We start from the raw sequence: 25,370 nt of genomic DNA, 5'->3' as shown, positions 1-25,370 counted from the left end.
TATATTAATTTATTATATATATATATATATATCTATATATATATATATATATATATATATATATATATTATATAGTTATATATATATATATAATATATAACCCTACTTAAAATTTTCATTGAGCAACTCGAAAAATGTACAACAAAGTCCAATATTTATAAACATAATGTTTTGATCTCTTGTGTTTTGCTTTTGTACCGACGAATGGAGGGAGGTCAGATAATCCTCTTATTACTGTGACCCTTGGCGGTCACTTCCCTTAATCATCCATACACGAGGAAATGGCAGCGCCGCTCAAAAATTTTGCCAAATCTACCAAATTGTCGCCCTTTTTCCTGAAAAGTTTGAACGGGTTTAAGAAAATATGGCAGCAGTGCTAATCACCATCGAGTCTCAACCTTTTGTAGCCAGAGGTCAAATACATCTTCTTGGACTCTGGAAAAAAATTAAAACTATTTCTTCTACTAGTACTATGTCGTCAGTCTCAATGCTGGCAAAAGACGATTCATTCACGAGCGGCGATAGTGATGGTGAAGGTGACTCAGTAGATATTGTAGAGCAATTACTCCGAGTCAGTGATGTAAGCAGAGCAACTGATACCGCAAGCAAAGAGAGTGAAGTGGCTGATCATATCAAAATGTTTGCCAAAGCTTCACGTATCAGTAAAATGAGTATTTTCCAGTGGTGGCATTATCAACAAGAAAGTGCACTAAAAAATCTTGCTGAAGTAGCAGTTGCTCTGCCTGTTACTCAAGCGAGCGTAGAGCGCACATTCTCTGGGTTGCGCTATATTCTTAATGATTTAAGACTAGGTCTAAAAGAGGATATTGTTGACGCTGTAATGCTATTACGCTGCAACACATAAAACTGTATGAATGCCTAATACTGTATAACTGAACATTTTCCTTTTGTAACCTTAGCAAAATAAAATTGTATTATATCATTAATGTATTACATAACACCAATCTTCTTGAAGTGGCAGTGGTGGTAATGGTAGTAGTAGTAGTAGTAAAAGTGCCATGTTATGTCTATATGAACTGCAATGTAAAAAAAAAAAGTAGGTACGGAAACAGTACGAAATTACGGTACGATAAAATATCGTACTAGTACGGTACGGTATGAATTTTTAGGTACTGTACGAAATTACGGTACGGTAAAAATGCGTGGTACGAATTACGAAAAAACAAATCGAACCGTACCGTACTACATGCCCTGCCACCAAACAACACAGCAACCAACCAAGAAACACAACCTCACATATCACAACAAAACACAACAAAAGACCACTGCACAAACACAAAAATCACAACAGCACAGGCACAACAACTCTAATCAAACAACACTAACCTAACAATCACAATAACAAACAAAAACACACAAAACTCAACGAACTCCCAATTCCTTCAAAGACCGCTGCCGTCACTAATAAACCTCACCAATTCTTACTAAAGACTGCCTTAAGACTGACTCAAAAACACTCACTCAAAACACAGACCTCCAACAGCAAACAGCCCAGAACCTATCGACAACCAATTCAGTCATTAACCATCCATACAGCAATTACACCCTCTCTCTCTCTCTCTCTCTCTCTCTCTCTCTCTCTCGTCATCTCTCTCTCTCTCTTCTCTCTCTCTCTCTCTCTCTCTCACAGACGTTGTCAAATGGAACTTCATAACTCCTCCATAATATGAACTGGGTATTCCAGTTTGAAGAAAATGTGGCCTTACCTGGCCTGGCAGAAGCTGTTGTGGGACGTTGTTGTCTAGATGTTGTTTGAAATACGAAGAGAAGTCTAACGCAAGGATAGTCACGTTGTTTAGATAGGCTGCCTATTCACTGGTGAGGTTCCTCCTAATTACTGATGATGGAGGTGAACAGCCCCAGGAAATGGAATTGAACGAGAGAATTTCGGCCTTGCGAGACACCATCCAGTACCAGAGAGCAGCAGGTGAACTTGGACAGGATAATTTTTCAGCTGGAACAGAGGCTTGACTACAATGAAGAGATTCAGAAGGCGGGCGGAAAGGAAGAAAGCACTCGTGTGATCCTGATAACTCAGGTGTTGCAACAACAGGCCTGGCAAGAAAGGGCCCACTTATTCGAAGGCGAGACGTTGTTTCTGAAGGAGAAAGATCAAGTGAAGATGGAAAAACAGCAGCTGGATGACAAGATTCTCAAGACACAGAAGGAAATCAGCTGTTGATGGATTACACAAAGGAAATTGGGCAGAGAAACGATGCCCTATGTGAGAGGATAAGGGAACCGACAGTGCAATTGCCAGAGGCAAAATGCCAGGTTGAGAGGCAAGAGAAACTGCTACGACAGAAGGAGAAAGACTTGCAGATATAGACCAAAGAAGCAGCGCGGATGGCGAGGCTCGTCCAGGAACGAAAAGACGCGACCGACAAGCGCTAATCCGACAGGAAAGACGCCGAGGTCAGGTTCCAGCTCCTGCAGAAGGAAGCGGAAGACCTCACGAAGAAAACGTGTGGACTCCATTGTGAAGTTCAGGTTGCAAAACTGAAGAGAAACGAGCTGAGGTGCCTTCTAGAGGAAGGAAATCATCGCTTCAAGTGCTGGATAGGAAGACTGGTGTCCAGGGCGAACGGAACGACCAGTTGGAAGATGAGGTTCAACAGCTGTGAGGAGCGAAGGAGAAATTGGTTTGCCAGCTCAAGAAACTCCAGGGGAATTACAGATGCCTGGAGAAGGACAAGTGAAAAATGAAGGAGCAGCTGTCCATCTTCAAGGAAAGCCGCTACCAAGTCTAAGCTGGCCTTGCGAAGAGGGATCAGATGTCAAAAATTTGAGGAGAATGTTTGTTGTATGGAAAGTTTATTTTTTTTATTTAAATCAATAAAGTTTATTTACAAACTGCGATTTTCATTTACACAATAATTTTTTGCAGCAAATTTTGTTATTTACATAATAATTTGAGTTTAACTCGAATTTAAAGGACTTCTTTCATAAATCCATCCGTTACAACTGATTTTAGTTTGCAATGGATTTTAGTAGTGAACTGCAATACTTTATTTTATCTTTGAAAAAACTAAAGGTTTGTATTTCATGAAAGTTTTGAGCTCTACTATATGGAAGGTTTGATGTTCATATGTAATAAGTTTGCTTTGTTAATCGTTGAAGGAAATGAAAGTTAGAAGGAAATAAGTATAAAATGTTTTGTAAGAGTTTTATTGATTCCTGAAAGGGAAAGGAAAATGAGAGGATTGGTGGAGTGCCAGGACTCGAAGCAGAGGATACAGAGAAGATTCGGGGAGTGCCAGAAAAAGCAGCGGATTCAGAGAAGATTCGTGGAGTGTCACGAGAAGCAAAGGATTGAGAGAAGATTGGTGGAGTGCCAGGAGAAGAAGAGAATTCAGAGAAGATTGGTGGAGTGCCAGGAGAAGCAGAGGATTCAGAGAAGATTGGTGGGGTGGCAGGAGAAGCAAAGGATTCAGAGAAGATTGGTGGAGTGCCAGGAGAAGCAGCGGATTCAGAGAAGATTGGTGGAGTGGCAGGAGAAGCAAAAGATTCAAAGATTGGTGGAGTGCCAGGAGAAGCTGAGGATTCAGAGAAGATTGGTGGAGTGCCAGGAGAAGCAGAGGATTGAGAGAAGATTCAGGGAGCGTCAGAAGAAGAAGCAGCGAATTCAGAGAAGATTTGTGGAGTGCCAGGATAAGAAGAAGAGGATTCAAGGAAGATTCGGGCATGCAAGGAGAAGAAGCAGAGGATTGAGAGAAGCCCCTGGAGAATTGAAAGGATTCAGTGGCATATTCTGGTTCTAAGGTTAAGCAGAGGTGTTACTCTCTTTAGGGATGGCGGGCAACGCCTGCAACGGGTCCCGGGAACGGGCGGGCAAGGCTCGCCAAGGGTCCCGGAAATGGGCGGGCGAGGGCTGCCACGGGTCCCGGGAACGGGCGGGCGAGACTCGCCATGGGTCCCGGGAACGGGCGGGCGAGGCCTGCCATGGGTCCCGGGAACGAGCGGGCGAGGCCTGCCATGGCTCCCGGGAACGGGTGGGCGAGGACTGCCACGGGTCCCGGGAACGGGCGGGTGAGACTCGTCACGGGTCCCGGGAACGGGCGGGCGAGACTCGCCACGGGTCCCGGGAACGGGCGGGCGAGACTCGCCACGGGTCCCGGGAATGGGCGGGCGAGGATACCACGGGTCCCGGGAACGAGCGGGCGAGGCCTGCCATGGCTCCCGGGAACTGGCGGGCGAGGCCTACCATGGCTCCCGGGAACTGGCGGGCGAGGCCTGCCATGGCTCCCGGGAAACTGGCGGGCAAGGCCTGCCATGGCTCCCGGGAACTGGCGGGCAAGGCCTGCCATGGCTCCCAGGAACTGGCGGGCGAGGCCTGCCATGGCTCCCGGGAACTGGCAGGCGAGGCCTGCCATGGCTCCCGGGAACTGGCGGGCAAGGCCTGCCATGGCTCCCGTGAACGTGCGGGCGATGCCTGCCATGGGTCCCGGGGGCAGCCGGGCGAGGCCCGCCACGTGTCCTAAGACGGGCGGGTGAGGCCTGCCAGGTGTCCCGGGACGGGCAGGCACGGCCCGCCAGGTGTCTGGGGACAGGCGAGCGCGGCCCGCCAGGTGTACCAGGGGGGGCGGGCGCGGACCCCCAGGTGTCCCGGGACGGGTGGGCGCGGCCCGCCAGGTGTCCCCGGACAGGCGGGTGCGGCCTGCCAGGCATCCCGGGACGGGTAGGTGATGCCCGTCTCGCATCCAAGGACCGGGTGGGTGAGGCCCACAAGGTGTTCTGGGAATGGGTGGCGATCCCCGCCAGAAGTTCTGGGACAGACAGGCGAGGGCTGCTGTCCTAGGACACTTGTCTGGCCTTGCCCGCCCGTCTCGGGACACCTGGCAGGCCTCGCCTGCCCATCCTTGGACACCGGGACAAGAGGGCGTGGCCCGCCAGGTGTCCCGGGAAGGGCGGGCGAGGCCCTCCAGGTATCCCGGGACGGGCAGGCGAGTCATGGCAGGTGTCATGGGACGGGTGGGTGAAGGCCATCCAGGTGTCCTGGGACGGGCGGGTGAGGCCCTCCAGGTGTCCCAGGACAGGTGGGAGAGGCCTGCCAGGTGTCCCGGGACGGGCGGGCCGCGTGTCCAGGGATGGGCAGGTAGGGCCCGCCACGTGTCCCGGGACAGGCGGGCGAGGCCCGCCAGGTGTCCCAAGTCGGGCGTGCAAGGCCGGCCACATGTCCCGGGACGGGCGGGTAAGGCCCCCAACTGTCCCGGGACAAGCTGGCTAGGTCCACCACGTGTCCCGGGACGGTCGGGTGAGGCGGACGAGGCCCGCCACGTGTCCTAGGATGGGTGGATGAGGCCCGCCACGTGTCCCGGGATGGGCAGGCGAGGCCCGCCAGGTGTCCCGGAACGGGTGGATAAGGCCCACCAGGTGTCCAGGGTCGGGCGGGCGTGGCCCGCCAGGTGTCCCGTTACAGGCGGGCAAAGCCCGCTAGGTGTCCCGGGACGGGCAAGCGTTGCCCGCCAGGTGTCCCGGGATGGGCAGGAATGGCCCGCCAGGTGTCCCGGGACAGGCGGGCCTGCCTTTGGCCCACCAGGTGTCCCGGGACGAGCAGGCGTGGCCTGGCGGGTGTCCACGGGACGGGAAGGCGTGGCCCGCCAGGTGTCCTGGGTCGGGCAGGCGAGCCCGCCAGGTGTCCCCGGACGGGCAGGCGAGGCCCGCCAGGTTTCCCGGGACGAGAGGGCGTGGCCCGCCAAGTGTTTCGGGACGGGCTGGCGTGGCCCGCCAGGTGTCCCGGGACGGGCTGGCGAGGGCCGCCTGGTGTCCTGGGATGGGTGGGCAGGCCTTGATGGGTGGGCGAGGCCCGCCACAGGTCCCGGGAAGGGGCAGGTGAGGCCCCCAAGGTGTCTTGGGACTGGTCGGCAGGGCCCGCCAGGTTTCTCGCGACGGGTGGGGAGGCCTGCCAGGTGTCCCGGGATAGGTGGGTGAGGAGGCCCGCAGGTGTTCTGGGAATGGTGGCGATCCCCGCCAGAAGTTCTGGGACAGGCAGCGAGGCCTGCTGTCCTAGGACACTTGTCTGGTCTTGCCGCCCCTCCCGTGACACCTGGCAGGCCTCGCCTGCCTGCCCGTCCTTTGACATCTGGTTGGCTCCAGCCGTCAGTCCCAGGATACCTGGAGGGCCTCACCCGCCCGTCCCGGGAACGTGCGAGCGAGGCCCACCAGGTTTCGTGGCGGTGTCCCGGGACGGGCGGGCGTGGCCCGCCAGGTGTCCAGGGACGGGCGGTCATAGCCCGCCAGGCGCCCCGTTACGGGCGGGCAAGGCCTGCCGGTGTCCCGGGATGGGCAAGCGTTGCCTGCCAGGTGTCCCGGGATGGGCAAGCGTTGCCTGCCAGGTGTCCCGGGACGGGCAGGAATGGCCCGCCAGGTATCCCGGGACGGGCAGGCCCGCCCGTGGCATGCCAGGTGTCCCATGATGGGCGGGCCCGCCAGGTGTCCCGGGATGGGCAGGCATAGCCCGCCAAGTGTCCTGTTATGGGCAGGCAAGGCCCGCGCCAGGTGTCCCATGATGGGCGGGCCCGCCAGGTGTCCCGGGACAAGCAGGCGTGGCCCGCCGGGTGTCACGGGACGGGAAGGCGTGGCCTGCCAGGTGTCCCCGAACAGGGAGGCGAGGCCCGCCAGGTGTCCTGGGACGGGCAGGCATGGCACACCAGGTTTCCCCGGGACAAGCGGGCGTGGCCCGCCAGGTGTCTTGGGACGGGCTGGCGTGGCCCGCCAGGTGTCCCGGGATGGGCTGGCGAGGGCCGCCTGGTGCCCTGGATGGGTGGGCGAGGCCCGCCACAGGTCCCGGGAAGGGGCAGGTGAGGTCTCCAAGGTGGTCTTGGGACTGGTCGGCAGGGCTTGCCAGGTTTTCTCGCGATGGGTGGGGGGAGGCCTGCCAGGTGTCCGGGATAGGTTGGGTGAGGCCCACAAGGCGTTCTGGGAATGGGTGGCGATCCCCGCAGGAGTTACTGGGAACGGGCAGGCGAGGTCTGCTGTCCTAGGCCACTTGTCTGCCTTGCCTGCCCCTCCCGGAACACCTGGCAGGCCTCACCTGCCCGTCCTTTGACATCTGGTTGGCTTCAGCCGTCAGTCCCAGGATACCTGGAGGGCCTCACATGCTCATCCCGGGAACGTGCGAGCGAGGCCCGCCAGGTTTCATGGCAGTGTCCTGGGATGGGTGGGCGAGTCATGCCAGGTGTCTGGGGAACGGGCAATCCCCGCCAGGAGTCCCTGGACGGTCAGGGAAGGCCTGCAATTGGTCCACTTAATGCGACACATTTTGTGTGAATGCACCCTTGTTGTTTGTTATTACACTTATAAAAGTAACTACTTTTAGGTTACTCTTTCTCTCTCTCTTGCTAGGCGTCCCAGGATGCGCGGGCGAGACCCGCCAGGCATCCCTGGACGGGTGGGTGAGGCCTGCCAGGTGTCCCGGGATGGGCGGGATGAGCGGGATAGGCATGGCAGGTGTCCCGGGACGGGCGGGCCCCCGCCAGTTGTCCCAGGGTGGGTTGGCAAGGCACACAACTGGTCGACTCGACGCAACACATTTGTTGTGAACTCGCCCTTGTTGTTTGTTATTACACTTATAAAAGTAACTATAAAAGTAGCTCACCTGCATCAGTCTCCTGTGTCTAGCGTAGTGACAACCACGTTCCTCTGCCCACAGATAGAGGGGAGAAAAAGATGGGGAAGAGAAGCCAGTCACACACTCATTCACTCATCCATTCATGCAGTCACACAAGGATGCGATGCTGTTCTGTCCGCTCGGGTGCTCGGTAAGCTACACAACTTGTTGAGCAACCACCACGGGTCCCAAGGAAAAAGTGTCCAAAGACCTGTGGGCTATATCCCGAAGGTAGAAGGAGGTGAAAGTGGTCTGGTTGGTCCAGACCCCCGCCTTCGGACCCTGCGCCACGGAGAAGTTCTTGCGGAACGCAAGGAAAGGACCAATACCCCTGACTTTGTGGGCTCTCGGACGAAGGGTACGGATGTCGTTGCTACCATCAGCCTAATTCGCCCTCCTGATCACCTCATGCAGCCAGAAAGAAAGTGTGTTCTTGGACACTTCTTTCTTGGTCACCCCGGTGCTAACGAAGAGGCATCGACACTCAGGCCTGAGGTGCCGAGTTCTCTTCAGATAGTGCCGTAGCGCCCTCACAGGACAAAGCAGCATCTCATCCGCATCGTTGTCAGTGAAGTCCAGTAGGGAGGGAATCGTGAATGACTCGAACCGGTCGTCAGGGACCGAAGGATTCTGAGTCTTCGCTACGAAGTTCGGGACGAAATCGAGCGTCACAGATCCCCATCCCCTGGTATGCTTGACGTCGAAGGATAAACCATGAAGTTCCCCTACTCTCTTCGCCGATGCCAGGGCCAGCAAGAAGAGGGTCTTGAGGGTCAGATCCCTGTCTGACGACTCTTGGAGTGGCTCGAAGGGTCTTCGAGTCAGACTCCTAAGGACGAGAGTCACATCCCACCCCGGGGGCCTGAGTTCCCTGGGTGGGCAAGACCTCTCGAAGCTCCTCATTAGCAGGGGGATCTCGAATGAGTTCGAGATATCTACTCCCCTCAGTTTCAGGACTAGGGCCAGGGTGGCCCTGTATCCTTTGATTGTGGGGACGGAGAGGAGCTTCTCTTGGCGAAGGAAGACAAGGAAATCCGCAACCTGCTGAGGAGTGGCTCTGAGAGGAGATAGACCCCATCTACGACACCAACCACAGAAGACGGCCCACTTTCCCTGGTACACAGCTGCAGAGGACTGTCTGATGTACCCAGACTTCTCTGTTGCTGCTCGGCGAGAAAAGCCTCTCGCTTGCAAGAGATGGTGGATAACAGCCAGCCGTAAAGATGAAGGGACTGGACTGACTGGTGGTACCGTTCCATGTGTGGCTGGACGAGAAGGTTGTGCCAAGGGGGAATCTCTCTCGGTGCTCCTGCAAGAAGAGCCAGCAGGTCCGGATACCAAATGGCCTCAGGAGCCACCAGGATCATCCTGAGATTCGGGGTGACCAGCACTCGGCTGATCACCTTGCGAATCAGACAGAACAGGGGAAAGGCGTAAACGAAGAGGTTGTCCCACGGGTGTTGAAGAGCATCCTCTGCAGCTGCCCATGGGTCTGGCACAGCCGAGTAGAAAACCTGAAGTTTCCTGTTGTGCCGGGTGGCAGACAGATCCACGACTAAACACCCCCACAGGTTGAAGAGCCTTTCTGCCACGTCTGGGTGTAGGGACCATTCAGTCCCTATCACCTGATCCCGACGGCTGAGCTTGTCTGCTACTACATTCCTCTTGCCTGGAATGTAGCGGGCTGACAGCTCTATCTAGTAAGCACGGCCCACTTGTGCACCTGCAACGTCAACTGGTGCAACGGGAGGGATACTAGGCCCCCCCTGTTCGTTGACATATGCCACTACTGTGGTGTTGTCGCACATCAACACCACCGAGTGTCCCATCAGGCGGTTCTGGAACTCTTGGAGAGCAAGGAACGCTGCCTTGAGCTCCAGGACGTTGATGTGAAGTTGCTTGTCATGATGATCCCACACTCCTGCAGCCAGCAACTCCTCCAGGTGTGCGCCCCATCCCTCGGTTGACGCGTCTGAAAACAGCAACATCTCCGGGGAGGGAGTGTGGAGAGGCACTTCTCTTACGAGGTTCCTGTCGTACAGCTACCAGGCTAGGTGCTGCCTCACCTCCTCCGTGAGGGACACGGGGAAGTACAGCGGGTCTCTTGCCTGTAACCAACTCTCCTTTAGTCTCCACTGGAGAGACTACAGGTGAAGACGCCTGTGAGGGACTAACTTCTCGAGTGACGACAGGTGGCCGATCATGACTTGCCACTGCTGAGCTACACCACGGGCAGGAACGACGTCGGCAGGGGCTGGTCCAGGTATGGCAGGAACATCAGGTACGGCAGGCACGGCAGGAACACCAGGAACAGCAGGAGGCAGGGCAGTGGCCAGCAACCTCCTGGGTACTTGGTGGCAGGTCCAGGGGAGAGCTCTTTGGGCACCGGAAGTCGGGGGCTGGGGCGAGAGCGGCGACAGGCGGCAGTGTTACGACCCTCCTCGGAACGCTAGGGAACGGCGCCTGCACTGCAGCTGAAGGGGTCACCGTAGCAATATGCTGCGTATAAACCAGGTGAGGAGGGGCGGCATACCCTGGGGTCGACACGGTGGTGGTGGTGGTAACCGGACCGTGCGTGACTGGAGCAGAGCCACTCGCCCGGTGATGCAACAGCCCCCGAACACTCAGTGTCCCCTGGAGACCCAACGAGCACCACACCTGGCCGAGGTCGTCACCCGCGGCAGTCGCACCTGAGGAGGCAAAAGTCTGGTTATTAGGAGGGGTTCCCCCTCGCCCAGGGGGGGACAAGTCCCACCCCAAGCGAACGGAAGACCCCGAGTACAATTGGATGTCGGGGTACCTCGCCCCCTTCCCCACGCTCGACGGATCGGGCGAAGAGAAGGAGCGAGAAACCCCCCCCGAAGGGGAAGGAGCCATACGCGGGAGCCGAGATGGAGGGAGGAAAGAAGACGACGTGTCAGCGACCAGGGGAGTAGCCGGAGAACTTTCCGATGACTCCCTGGCAGGCTTATGTCGCTTCCTCCTCCCCTCAAAGCGTGCCCAGTGCTCCTCCAACCACAAAACAAATATCACAGGGCTTGGCGCGAGAGCATTCTGTGCCCCCGACAACCGAGCACACCAATTCATGAGGATCAGCTTCCAAGAAGGAGCAGAAGGCCCTACACTTACGGCCCTCAACACCAGGGCAAATCCTGCAGCTGATGGGGGGGCATGGGAAACTCTCCAGCTCACGAGAATCCATAGTAAATTGGTAATACTACAAAGCACATGTACTTACAGTATTGAAACACAATTCACACAAAAGCAAACCAAAGGTTTGGAGAAAACAAACCATACGACGAAAGGCGGGTAGAGAGAAGTGGAGAACACGTCTGTCACCCAGCGCGGCCAAAAGCAAAGTGAATCTTCACCTCCCAGTCGCGCGATGCGCCGACTGTCGGACAAGCAGTTAACTACCAAACTCCCTTGTTTGAAGCTTACGACCGGTTCCAGCTGCCGCAAGTTACATTCCTGTTGTTAAAGGACCGATGGTTTGTATTCGTATCGGAACAAATTGATGTTTTACTATTTATTTAAATAATTATCTAGTGCACGCTTCGTCGTCTTCTTCTACCAAAACAGTAGTTTCCTTAAAAACGTCGTGGCCAGGGACCATTTTCCGATTGTTGTGATGAAAGTGCCCCAGCGTCTATGGGTACAAGTGGTGTACAGATTTATCACAGGAAATGGGAAGTTTGTTGACACAAGCAACTCCGCAAACATCAAGATGGCGTCAATCTTCTAAGTTATTTAATCGTAAGTAAAAATTTCGAAAGCGTTTTGGTGAAGTTTGCACTGCGTTGGCCACCCTTTTCACTACCCTCTGTTTAAAGCTTTAAATTTGGCCTTAACTTCTAACTTTGGAGAAAATACTTACTTCGAAAGGAGAGTAGAGGTCTTTAGCAGCGTCTCTCACCAACAAACAAGTCGTGACTGATGACCATCTCCGGTGTCAGGACGCGTTATAGTATTTTTTCGGAGGGTGTCCAGCTGTGACCGTCGGTGTGTTGGGCCAGTCCATGCAGTTATTTACTGTAATTTCTAACTTTGGGGAAGATACTTCGAAAGGATAGTAGAGGTCTCGAGCTGTTGCTCTCTCCACCAATGACTCGTGGCTGGTGCCCATCCCCGGTGACAGGACGTTTTAAAGTACTTTTTCAAAGGGTGGATCACACGCCGTGAAAACTTGATCAGCTAGTCCAGTCGGTTGTTTCCCCTATAGTACTCAACAAGAGCTCACAACATACGTCTTCAATGGAAGACAGCCGAAAGCAAAGTGGAGTGCAGGTAGACCAGGCAGGCTGGTCTACCTGCCTACAGACAGTAGTTACTACTGCCTAACCACCTTATTCAAGAATTTGACAGCCGTGTTCCAGTTTCACCGTAAAGTAATTCCTAATGTAGAGGACGAAGGGTTTGTACCTATAGGTATACTACTATAGTGTAGGGACCAAGTGGGTTTGCATATTTCCTATAATTCCAATAATAACAAACACAGACCACTGAAATAGTAGTTAGGTATATTAAACTGCTAGTAGTAGTAGGTAGGTAGTATATAAAAAACAGAAGAAAAAAAGATCCCACCAAGGAAATCGTGATTAAATGGCTACTCAGCAAGAGCTGTCTTCATTGGAAGACAAAATTAGGTAAAAGAGGAGTGTACATCCAGGCACAGGCAGGGGGGTCTTCCCATCACACAAAACTGCCTAACCGCCTTGTTCAATAGTTTTAATGGCAGAGTTGCAGCTGCCTAGATAGCTGGTGGTAGATCAAATTACCATGAAAATTACATAGCAAAGAACTCACCGTATCAGAATTCAGTACAGAGCACTAATTCCACAACAAAATTCGACGTACCAACATCTAAGAGGTTTCCCTGCCAAAAATCCATGGGTCCTGTACTCTCTCGAGAGTGGAGTGACTCTACAAGACCGCACCACCGCCAGGGTTGCCAAATAACTTGACATCCAAACCGCGGTGCAAAGCCTCAAAAGTCGCGGCATTTGCTTCAAAAGTAGCCCAAATATAGCAACTTAGCCACCATTAAATTGGTACTAAAAACTATTGATATGATATTCTATAGAAACAAATTAGGGGGCCGGGGATCGAAATCAATCAACTAAGCTTTTGTAGAAGAGTATAATAACGAAAAACTTATATAATTCTTATTCAAAAATACAGAAAATAAAGCCGAATATTTCTTGCAAAATTAATACTAGTGAATGGCATTTAACAAAATTAAAATGAGCAAAATAAAAAGAAATAAAGAAATTTGTTGTTCATTCAACATGATCATAAAATGAACTAGATTGTAGTGCTTTAATCATAGTTTCATTTGGCTCAAAATTTGGGCATTGGCATTTTTTGTCCTCCTCCCCCTCTTGAGTATGCATGGCACTTCTTATATACAAAATTGCCGTTAGGAGGTCATGTCCCATTCTGTTCCTGAGGTCCGTTTTGATTAAATTGACCTGGCTAAAAACTCTTTCTACATCAGCATTGCTGATAGGAAGACATAATATCTTCAAGGCAATTTGCCACATTTTAAATGCCCGTTCTCCGCCTGCATCTTCATACTGCAACACCTTACCCCAGAATTCAACAGGATCTTTATGGACTGCTTCACCCCAGTCCACAAGATTTACCTGCAGTGTAAAAATATAGAAAAGTGTTAAAATAAAAGAAGCGACATAGTATTCCATAAGTCTTGAGGTAATCAAGAAATATTGACTTCCCTACTTTAATTAAATGAAATTTCTTGAATTTAAAGACTTAAAAATGCATCTAAGTTAGTCTGTCAGGATAGTAACAAGTTTTCAAGTATTTTCTTCATAAAAATATTAGAAAAATTATAAAGGCAATATTCAATTACCTGTTTCCATTCGGTCTCAAAACTTGGCAGATCACCTTTAAACTGGGTGTAAATGAATGGCAATTCTGTCACTTTTGGCTTAACTGCGCTTGTTGCAATTTTTGGACTGAGCAAAGTCATATTTTTAAGCATGCCTAAATTGTTTGGAAGGCGCTTTGCTACCTGCTTGCAAGCTTCCCTTAAAAAGGTTGTGCATCTCCGTCGTACTTCAATTTTTGCATTAGAATCAATCCGGGACTTGTCTAACTGAATAAAAAAGAGTGCTCCCAGATCTGTCTCCATAAAAGTTAGGAATATAGCTTCATCTTCGAAATTCAAATTAATCAAATTTTCTGTATTCTTAAGTACACTTGGTTTAATGGTACGTTGTATCAGGTACTTGAAAAAATATTCTAAATCTGCAAAGAGCTTCAAGCAAGAAACATTTTTGCCTTGAAATAATTTGTTGACTCTATTAAACTCTCCCAAAATTGGCTTTAAAAATTCTACATAAAGTTTAATAACAGGATCAGCATACATCTTATAGAGCATTTCTGCTGTATAACATTTTTCGTTTGCTTTAGCCAGCTGAAAGTGCAATTTCAGTTCTTCCCACTGGGATAGGATTCGATCCACACATTGAAAAATGGACAGCCATCGTGTTCCTGAGGGTGCTATTATTTTCAATGGAGTCGTGCCATCATTTATTGTTTTAAATATATCTTTATATGCTGTCTGGCGAGAGCTAGAGAAACTAAACCAATTGTAGGTTTGGTGAACAAGAAAGTCCACGTTTCTGGGCATAGTCTCAACAGCCTTACTGGAAGCTAATTGCAAGCTATGGCACACACATCTGTACAAAATAGAAAATATTTTATTTGAGAGAGAGAGAGAGAGAGAGAGAGAGAGAGAGAGAGAGAGAGAGAGAGAACTTATTTTCATTCATATTATAACATTAATTCCTACATATTTATAACAAGTTAATTCTGTAAATACATTTTCGTACCTCACACCAATGATTGACGGATTTTTTTCCTGAAGCTTGGTTAATACGGAATTGTTAGTACCACATAATACGCTTGCACCGTCTGTCCCAAGTCCAAGACATTGCTCAATACTTAATCCAACTTCACCCAAAAACTTGCAAATTGCATCAGTTAAAACCTGTAATTAATATGATTCCATTTAAATTTATATATAATTATTGCTGACTAATATAGTTCATAAGATCATTTTTTAAAAACATATTTGTGAAATATACCTAAGGGCTATATGTCCTTTCTAGATATAGACTAATTTTACAGTATGATAAATGGGCAATAAAAGATGGTGGAGATATGCAATCTCTGGATCACCAAAATCTAAGTATATAGTCCCTTTGCTTTAGGCATTCAAAAGAATTTCATAATACAGATTTATTTTACCTGGGCATTTTGTTCAGAAATTTTCTTCGATCACAACAAGTCCTAGAAATGTAGATACCATATGTTTGCTTGTTTCACTATAGTATCTAACCACAATGCACAATTGTTTATTTGTAGTTATATCGGTGGCTTCGTCAATAATCAAAGAGTAAGGATTGCATCCAATATCTGTAATTAGCTGGTTTTTCATTTCGGGACCTAAAACATTTTTTATTAAGTTGGTACATTTTGTGCGGTGAAGTTGCAGATCGCGTATTGTGTTTTTATTACAAGTACAGCCTTTTGCACAGTCCTTCATTACTTCACCAATATGATCAATAGAATTGATCGATGTATGGCAAGCAATGCATAGTGAAAGTTTCAAATCTGAAACTTTTTGATTGTGATCTGTTTGCTTGATTTGCTGAGAAGATGTACTAGCAAAAAATCTCGTAACATTACTTTCTCTTGCTTTTATATATGCTTTATGTGTACCAGTATTAGAATGCTTGATTAAACCTGAATGGTGGGCTGTTATAACCGTATTACAAAACCGACACCTAGCTTTTGTTTCATCTCCAGGAACACTTCTAATCCACTCTTTCAAAAGTTCCTCGCTCTCCCATTTTGGGTTATAATGTGTTTTTATATACACTCCAAATTACACTCTTGGCATTTTGAACTAAGTCAACCTTCTCACTGAGTGGTAAAGATAAAACTGATGTCTAAACTCGTGAAAGCAGTGAAGTCTTAAAGTCTTAACTGGCAAACGCCATAATAGTCTGGTCTATAAGGCGTCAGTCAGGCGTCAGCCTGTCTGGTATACCAACTTACAATTTTTCATCATTATGGTTTAAACTGTCTGTGAACTATTGAAATTTGAAATAGAATATTCGATCTACATTTCTACTTTGAAATTATTATAAAAGAAATTGCATTTGTAGAGACCATTTAAACAATTTATTGGAGCCGCGGTTTATTTCTTCCAGAGTAGCCCAATTTTAGGCCAGTAGCGGTACCCTTTTATAACCCGCGGCAAGGTGTTCAAAAGTAGCCCAATTGGGCGGGTAAACCGCGGGTTTGGCAACACTGGCCACCGCCTCCTTCAATTATACCAACCCCTTCCCATCTTGACGTATGCAAACCCCCACCCAATCCCCAAGACCGCAAGAAAACTGGAAGAACCAGCAAAGAGGAAAGGATTAATAGGTGCAAAACAGTAGGGATTCAGTTAGAAAAGACAATATATTAATGACGACAAAAATTTAATGATAACAGAATCTTTAGGGGACTGAGGCAAGAAACATAAATTTAAATTTTATATAAAAAAAAGTGTAAGTTCTCACAAGAGAGAGAGAGAGAGAGAGAGAGAGAGAGAGAGAGAGAGAGAGAGAGAGAGAGAGAGAGAGAGAGAGATGCCATATTTTATAATTCTCTCGAATCCGTCTTTATCTATTTTATGTATGCCTTTACATAAATTTACTTGCGCACCTTCCTTGTTTGCTTTATTCTCGAACCATTCCGTCAGCTAGACAAATTTGTTCACCAAAGGTTAAAACGATGAATTTTACAGTAGTTCCTGTTCCTAGGCGTTTACTTCTAAAACAATTGTGTGAATACTATGCTGTCCATGTTAGATGCTAGGTGCAGATTAATCTAAAGTATGATAAGCATTTTATAGTTTTGTTACGTACTTTCTTGAAGACCGCCATACTCTAATTTAATTTAGGTGTAGAGTACTTTAAAGTTTTATAAGCTTTTCTCTTTCTTTTGTTAATCCATTTTCCTAAATATCCCTGGTCTCTCTTGTTGTTTACTATTCCTACCTTTTCTAACCCTTCAATCTAATACAGATTTACTTCGTGACCTCACTATAATATCTATATCTATTACCACATCGACCATACTCTAATTTGATACATCTATGAGTTTCGCACATGGAAGAACGTAAACGTTATATGCTTTATTCTGACGCATTAGTACAACTTTACGACGGAGTCTGTTAAGCTATTGAAATGTTTATATATTGATATTTTAAATATATACCTGTTTGATAAATGTTTGTTTATAATAAAAAATCTTATTTTAGACTAAATTTGATTACGAAACGAGAATAAAATTATTTTTTAAAATATTTTATACTCGCCATTTTATCGGCAGCGAGTAGTTCTTCCGTCGGTCCTTGAAGCCATCTTGGGGCGAACGCCAAGACGTAAACAAATATTTTATCAAAATGCGCATCGAAAGGTGTTATTTCTGCTCCAGTAAAGTCTATCCCGGACACGGGATGATGTTTGTCAGGAATGACTGTAAGGTTAGCAAGTGTATTAGAGTTACTTACCATGAACATAAGGTTTTAAAGGTAACGTCAGGTGTGTTCGCCTGGCCATGTCGCCAGTGCGGCTAGTTTAGTAATCTGCTCTCGGTAGTTCTTTACGATGTTACTTGTTATGGCTATTGAACTGCACTATATTTCATTTTACTCCTGCCATATACTCTGATCGCGGTAGGCAAGAGTTTCCCGCGTGCCGTAGGTTACAGGCTACATTAGTAACGCTACACAAGATCGGTAGAATTGTGCAAGGCATAGGGTAAAACACCACGGCAGGCCACCTACATTCACGCTTGCCACCCTCCGAAAAGTACATTATAACGCGTCCTGACACCGGAGATGGGCATCAGTCGCGACTTGTTGTTGGTGAGAAACGGAGCTAAAGACCTCTACTCTCCTTTCGAAGTATTTTCTCCAAAGTTAGAAATTAAGGCCAAATTTTAAGATTTAAACAGAGGGTACTGAAAATGGTCTCAAACGTAGTGCAAAAATCTCACCAAAACGCGTTCAACATTTTACTTACAACTCGAGGTATTTAGAAGATTGACGCCATCTCGATGTTTACGAGTAGCTTGTGTCAATAAACTAACCATTTCCTGTGATAAATCCGCACACCACTTGTGCCACAGACGCTGGAGCACTTTCATCACAACAATCGAAATACGATTTCTCACCAACAAACAAGCCAGGAGTAAACAGCTGTTTTGGTAGAAGATGACGAGAAGCGTGCTCTTAGCTAATTTTTAAATAAGTAGTAAAACATCAATATTTTTACATATTTATGATGATTAATTTGAAAATATTCGTTATTGAAAAAGTAACTCGACTCTGACTCAAATTTAAGTAATTATTTTTCTGAATTAGAACGTTCTTTTAAGTTTGTATTATGACGTCACGACATCTTGACTTTCGTACCTATTGTAAATAATTGGTATACTCAACTGTCTTGCAGAACAGTTTACCAATTATTCATGCAGATTGTTATCAGCTATTCATGTAATTGTTATAATCGTAATGCGCCATATATATCTTTTATTATTTACTTTTAGGATATATGAAGATGTTTTACTGCTGGATTACCGCCGTAGTGTGACACAATCGTTTTCGGTCCTGGGCCTCTGTCTGTTTTCGCACCATAAGAAATTATGGGGCCGAATTTGCAATGACCAGAAAGTCGTTAAAAGAGGAAAGTTAGCATTGAGGGGCATATGTTTTGACTGAGAAAAATACAAATTTATTCAATAGCTAGCTTGTAAAAAATACTTGGTTATAAAAACTTGATTGACAACTAAGCAGCATGTCTACTATGGGTTTCCGAGACAGTGCAAGCACGTTTTTGGGCAATACCTATTTCTGTAACGAACACTCGTAACAGAACAAGATTTTTGCTATAGTGCATTACACCCAGTGCCGTAATTTAAAGGGTATCTTGAATCACTAATCGTAAGAATAACGACACTTGTCCTTGTACCAAGAGACAAAAACTCCATTATGCAGAAATGGATACGAACATGCGTATAAAGCTCCATCTACCCTCCCCCCCCCCCCCCCATCCCTTTCTTCTTCGTATTCCTCCGCCTTCCTTTCTCTCTCTCTCTCTGTTGCCATTCGGTATGTGTTGACCCTCCAAACTGGGTATAAGACTACACACAAAACGTTGAAATTGGTGAAATTAGGCTATGTATTGGAAGTATATATACATAAATATTAAAGCAATTTTATCATTATTGCATTACTATGACAACTAGAATTCATGGAAACAGTTTATAATAATGGAACGGCGTATGTGTGAAGCCTCCACTAATGTGGCAACGATGATTTTGCCATTCTTAGCATGCAAAACCATTAAAGGTTACATTTATTTCTGGCATACGATTATTAAAGAAATTCAAAATACCAATATAGACTTAAATCAATGAAAGTGCTAGCAGAAACAAAAAAGCAAAAAAAAAAAAATGTATATAATTCACTTTTCCGTAGTCGTTCCTCTATGCACTTTTCCGTATTTCAGTTCCTCTATGGTTTTCGGCAGCCAGATGTACGAAAACGTTAGAAACATTTGATTGTATCTACTTTAGAAATATCTGTAATTTTTCGGGGTAATTTGGTTGCAAAAAAGGGATAATGGACATGAATTAAATCAAAATTTTTTAAATAATAAAGTAAATTTAAACTAAATAACGAGTAAAGTAAACAGTTTAGGGAATAAAACTTTGCAGTTTCGTCGTCTGTCGTTGTCTGTTGTTCATAACTGTGTTTATGGCGCGCGCGCTTAGAAACCAGGAACAGCAACGGGTTTAAAGTGCAGTGTGGAGTGAACTCAGACCAAAATGTGTATAATAACAATCAAATAAGCACTGTGGAGTTTCAGTTGTGATGGCAGTAAGGATAAAAACCACCGATTACAAGGTAAGAATGAATTCAGTTCAAACCATAACCCCGGGAATAACAAGTTTCATACTTTCACTAATATAGGCCAAACAAAATGTTGTTTTATTGTGCTGATTACAACTGCAATCTTGAGTAAGATCAATAAACGTTACATATATACGCTAACATTGTTCAAATGAGTGCTGGGAAGGCTGAGAAAGATGGTGGCCGTCACTGATCAGAACCTTCCATGAAAAACGTAGCCGCCATATTGGATTTCAAAACTGCCTTGAAAACATATTTCACGAAGAGCTCACATGCTTATTTTAGTTCGTGTGGGGCTTTCATATATCACATTATGTTGACGAAACTTCAGTCTTTTAAATGGTATGCTTTGGAGTTGCAATTGTATTCTTGTTTCACCAATTAAATATCGAGTGAATAAGACCCGTCCACCGTGATGAGGGTTGGCCTGCCGTGGTGATTTACCCTAAGGCCAAATTTAAAGCTTTAAACAGAGGGTGGTGAAAAGGGTGGCCAATGCAGTGCAAATTTCACCAAAACGCTTTCGAAATTTTTACTTAGGGTAAGCAACCGCATGGCCTGAATCAACTTACCGACGATCACAGCATGCCACCCTCCGAAAAAGTACTTATAACACGTCCTGACACCGGAGATGGGCATCAGTCGCGACTTCTTGTTGGTGAGAGACGCAGCTAAAGACCTCTACTCTCCTTTCGAAGTAAGTATTTTCTCCAAAGTCAGAAATTAAGGCCTAATTTAAAGCATTAAACAGAGGGTAGTGAAAAGGGTGTCCAACGCATTGCAAATCTCACCATAACGCTTTCGAAATTTTTACTTATGCTTAAATATCTTAGAAGATTGACGCCATCTAGAGGTTTGTGGTCGCTTGCGTCAACAAACTTCCCATTTCCTGTGGTAAATCCGCACACCACTTGTAACCATAGATGCTGGGGCACTTTCATCACAACAGTCGGAACACGGTCCCTAACCACGAAGTTTCTAAGGAAACTACTGTTATGGTAGAAGACGACAACGAAGCTTGCACTAGATAATTATTTAAATAAATAGTAAAACATCAATATTTCACATATTTATGATGATTAATTTGAAAATATTCGTTATTGAAAAAGTAACTCAATTCCTGACTCAAATTAAAGTGATTATTTTTCGGAATTAGAACGTTCTTTTAAGTCCTGTATTAGACATCACGACATATTGACTTTCGTACCTATTGTAGATGAATTGCTATACTCAACTTTCTTGCAGAACAGTTTACCAGTTATTAATGCAGATTGTTATCAGCTATTCATGTAATTGTTTTAATCGTAATGTGCATATATATCTTTATTATTTACTTTTTTGGATATATGAAGATGTTTTACTGCCGGATTACCGCCAAAGTGTGAAGCAATCGCTTTTGCTCACTGTGCCTCTTGTCTGTTTTCACACCATAAGAAATTAATGGGGCCGAATTTGCAATGACCAGAAAGTCGTTAAAAGAGGAAAGTTAGCATTGAGGAGCATATGTTTTGATTGAGAAAAATACAAATTTATACAATAGCTAGCATGTAAAAAATACTTTATTACAAAAAACTTGATTGACAACTAAGCAGCATACCTACTATGGGTTTCAAAGACAGTGCAAGCACATTTTTTGGCAATATTTCTGTAACGAACACTCGTATTAGAACGAGATTTTGCTATAGTGTGTTTTACACCCAGTGCATAATTTATAAGGTATCGTGAATCACTAATCGTAAAGAATAACGACACTTGTCCTTGTACCAAGAGACAAAAACTCCATTATCCAGAAATGGATACAAACACAGCAGTAAAAAGCTCCATCTACCTCTCCCCCACCTCCACTGCCACCCCTGTCCTTCTTCCTTCGCTTCACCATCCTTCTCTCTCTCTCTCTCTCGCGCCAATTGGTATGTGTTCACCCACCAAAACTGGGCATAAGACTTATACAAAACGTGGAAATTGTGAAATTAGCCTATGTACTGGAAGTATATATAATAGATATTAAAGCAATTTTATCATTATTGCATTACTATGACAGATATTAAAGCAATTTTATCATTATTGTATTACTATGACAACTAGAATTCATGGAAACCAGTGTATGATAATGCATCGGTCATATGGTGTGAAGCTCCACTAATATGGCAACGATGATTTTGCCATTCTTAGTGTGCAAACATTAAAGGTTACATTTCTTTCTGGTTCATACAGTTGTTAAAAACAAAAAAAATCAAAATACTAATATAGACTTAAAATCATTGAAAAGTGCTTGCAAAAAAAAATATATATATAATCCATTAATCGTCGGTCTGCTCCAGCAGAATTGGTTTTCGGCAGCAAATGTACGACTAGTTTAGAAACATTGGATTGTATCTACTTTAGAAATATCTTAAATTTTTCGGGGTAATTTGGTTGCAAAAAAAAGGGATAATAGACATGAATTAAATAACATTTTGAAGTAACAAAGTAAAGTTAAACTGAATAATGAGTAAAGTAAACAATTAAGGGAATAAAGCTTTGCACCTCATAAACAGTGTCATCGTCTGCTGCTCGTAACTTGTTTGTGGAGCGAGCGCTTAGGAACCAGGAACAGCAACGTGGTTCAAGTGCAACTTGGTAGTGGGATTAAGACCAATAATGTGTATAACTTACAATCAAATAAGCACTGTGGAGTTTCAGTTGTGATGGGCAATAAGGATAAAACCACCAATTACAAGGTAAAAATGAATTCAGTTCAAACCATGACCCCGGGTATAACAAGTTTCATACTTTCACTAATATAGGCAACAAAATGTTTGTTTTATTGTGCTGATTACAGCTGCAATCTTGAGTAAGATCATAAACGTTACATATATACGCTAACATTGTTGAAATGAGTGCTGGGAAGATGGTGGATTGTCCGTGATTAGACCGGCCAGCATGACGATAGCCGCCATATTGGATTTCAAAACTGCCTTGAAAACATATTTTCATGTATGACACTTACCTGGCAGGTATATATATAGCTATAATCCTCTGTCGCACTGGCAGAATTTCAAAACTCGCGGCAACCGCTAGATCACTGGTAGTTCAGGTGATCGCCACCCCTTTCCCGTGGCGCTAGCGCTCGGAACCCTTCCCATTTTCATCAGATTTTCTCTGCCAGCCGAACCGTCAACATCGTTGAGGGTTCCCTGCTAGGATTTCGAACTCGTTGCTGACTTTTCACTATTTTGGAGAATTCGTTGGTATCGTATTGGAAAGTTGCATTGGCAATCGCTGTGGATTTTTTCTTACAATGTTTGATTCTGGTGTGACTTTTAGAGTATGTGTGAAAGAAGGATGTAAGGTTGGACTGCCGAAAGCGTCGGTAGATCCTCACACTGTGTGTAAGAAATGTAGGGAGTGTGTGTGTACTTGGGACAATAGATGTAAGGAGTGTGAGAGTTTGAATGAAAAGGAGTGGAAGACTCACGAAATATTGGTGGAGAGATTAGAGAGAGACCGAGTTAGGAGATCTGTGTCTCGGAGTGAGAGGTCAGGCTCTTCAAGTAAGGCCTTGAATGATTCAGTATGATTTCTCCACCGCCTTCCCAAGTAGAAGTTGTTGCACCTTCTCCTCAGGTTTCTCCTGCGCCTGCTGCTGTTTCTGAGGATGCGAGGGACTCGCATATTGTACAAGTTTTTGCTGCCCTAGCATCTATGGGCGAACAGATTCAGCGTCTTATGGACAAAGTGGGTGCTTTTGATGTGTGACAGTGTAGTGGAGGGGGTGGCTGATTGTCTCTCTCGTGCTCCTAGGCCTAGACCTCTGCCAAGCTCCCAGACCCATGGGAGAAGCATGTCGACAGTCGAAGGGAGGCGAGAGGGGTCACCATGCGATCAGTTGTCCCTTCAGGCAGTCCTGTTGTGTCCCAGGCTGCAGCAGTGCGCCGTAGAAAAGGCGTCACTGGGAAGTGTGTTGTCTTCCGACTATTCGGCGTCAGGAAAGTATCGGCGTTATGCGGATGACTTTCGATTTCTGCCAAGAAAGCCCTTCAAAGGATTGACACCTGGTTGAAGGAGAAGAGGGAAGCTAGGAAGACTTCTTTCTCTTTTCCTCCAGCCAAGTTGGCCTCGAAGTCGGGGGGTCTGGTATGCTACAGGGGAAAGTCTCGGCCTGGGAGTTCCTGCCTCCTCCCAGGGGGACTTTTCCAGCATTGTGGACAGCTCCCGCAGGCATGCTCTGCACGCGGCCAAGGTTTGGTGGATGTCTTCAAAGCTGGATTATCTTCTGAAAGGCGTCTTTCGGACTTTTGAAGTGTTCAACTTTCTTGACTGGTCCTTGGGAGCGCTTGCTCGCACTTTAGAAGAAAAGGATTCGTCCTCTCATCAACTACCAAGCAGTATTTAATGTCCTGCATGAATAAAGCCCTGAGAGATGGGGCGAATGAATTAGCGTCCCTCTTTTTGCGGCGAAATGCGTATCCAACGCGCAAAAATCAGAGTTGATTTTTCTCCCCTTTATCGAATCAACTTTTTCCTGCAGAGTTGGTTAAAGACATATCGTTGTCGTTAACACACAAAGTGACTCAGGATCTGCTGTCTTCTGTAAGGAAATTTTTGCCACCAAAAAGGGGTTAAGAAGACTCCGAAGGAGTTAAGGCTACCTCACAGCCGTTTTCGAGCAAACATTTACTCGATCCTCCTTTGAGAGAAAAAAAAGGGCTCTTCCCAAGAGAGGGTCGAAGCCAGCTAACAAGCAGTGATGTACAAGTCCTCCAGTCATCAGTTGGGGCCAGACTCCGGATTTTTGGGGAAGTTTGGCACAACAAGGGAGCGGACCCTTGGGTCGTCACGGTAGCCAGGGAAGGTTACAAGATCCCCTTCTAAAGAAGCCTCCTCTTTCTACATCACCGAGAGACCTGGGATCCCATTACCACGATCCAGAGAAAGAAGAGGACCTGCAGGAGCAAATCCGCTCCATGATCAAGAAAGGAGCAATAGAACCTGTTCTGGACCACTCGTCTCCAGGATTCTACAACAGGCTTTTCCTTGGTAGCGAAAGCCTCGGGCGGATGGAGACCAGTGCTGGATGTAAGTCACCTCAATCTGTTTGTGGAAAAAACAAAATTCACTATGGAAACGACCGAATCAGTACTAGCAGCGGTACGTCCAGGGGACTGGAATGGTCACCTTGGACCTTCAAGACGCGTATTTTCCACATCCCATTCATCCAGGATCAAGAAAGTATTTGAGGTTTATGAGCCAAAACAGGGATTTCAGTTCAAAGCTCTTTGCTTTGGACTTTGCACGGCTCCGCAGGTGTTCCACGAGAGTGATGACGAACGTGGCGAAGTGGCTGCATCTTCTAGGGATCAGGGTATCGCTATACCTAGACGACTGGCTTGTAAGATCCCAATCAAGACAACAGTGTCTGGAGGACTTAGAAGCAACTTTGAAATTAACAAACGAATTGGGTCTGATAGTGAATTTAGAAAAGTCGAATCAGATCCCCAAACAGGAGATAATCTATTTGGGGATTCAGATTTTCCTCAGTGACTTTTCGGGCTTTTCCGTTACCAGACAGGCAAGTTCAGTGCCTTCAGAAAGTGCAAGCCTTTCTAGAGAAAGACCAATGCTCGGCGCGAGAGTGGGTGAGCTTGTTGGGGACTCTCTCATCGCTGGAGCGGTTCGTTCTCTAGGAAGACTTCGCATGAGACCTTTACAAATCTTCCTGAACGAAGTTAGGCCAAGAAAATCGCAACCGGATTCCTT

General features: G+C 46.5%; 1 protein-coding gene across 1 annotated transcript in view; it reads left to right on the top strand.

Moving 5' to 3' along the window:
* Nucleotides 1–17,042: 17,042 nt before the first annotated feature.
* Nucleotides 17,043–25,370, top strand: part of LOC135201008 (probable ribosome biogenesis protein RLP24) — a 100,365-nt gene continuing 92,037 nt past the window's right edge. Inside the window, exon 1 of the mRNA XM_064229830.1 lies at nucleotides 17,043–17,198. Coding sequence (XP_064085900.1) covers nucleotides 17,118–17,198 — 81 coding nt within the window. The 5' untranslated portion in view covers nucleotides 17,043–17,117. The remainder of the gene's footprint in view (nucleotides 17,199–25,370) is intronic.

Source organism: Macrobrachium nipponense, chromosome 27, assembly GCF_015104395.2.
Source record: "Macrobrachium nipponense isolate FS-2020 chromosome 27, ASM1510439v2, whole genome shotgun sequence".
NCBI lineage: Eukaryota > Metazoa > Arthropoda > Malacostraca > Decapoda > Palaemonidae > Macrobrachium > Macrobrachium nipponense.
The sequence above is the reverse complement of the archived record's forward strand: the minus strand, read 5'-3'. Positions and strand labels throughout refer to the sequence as shown.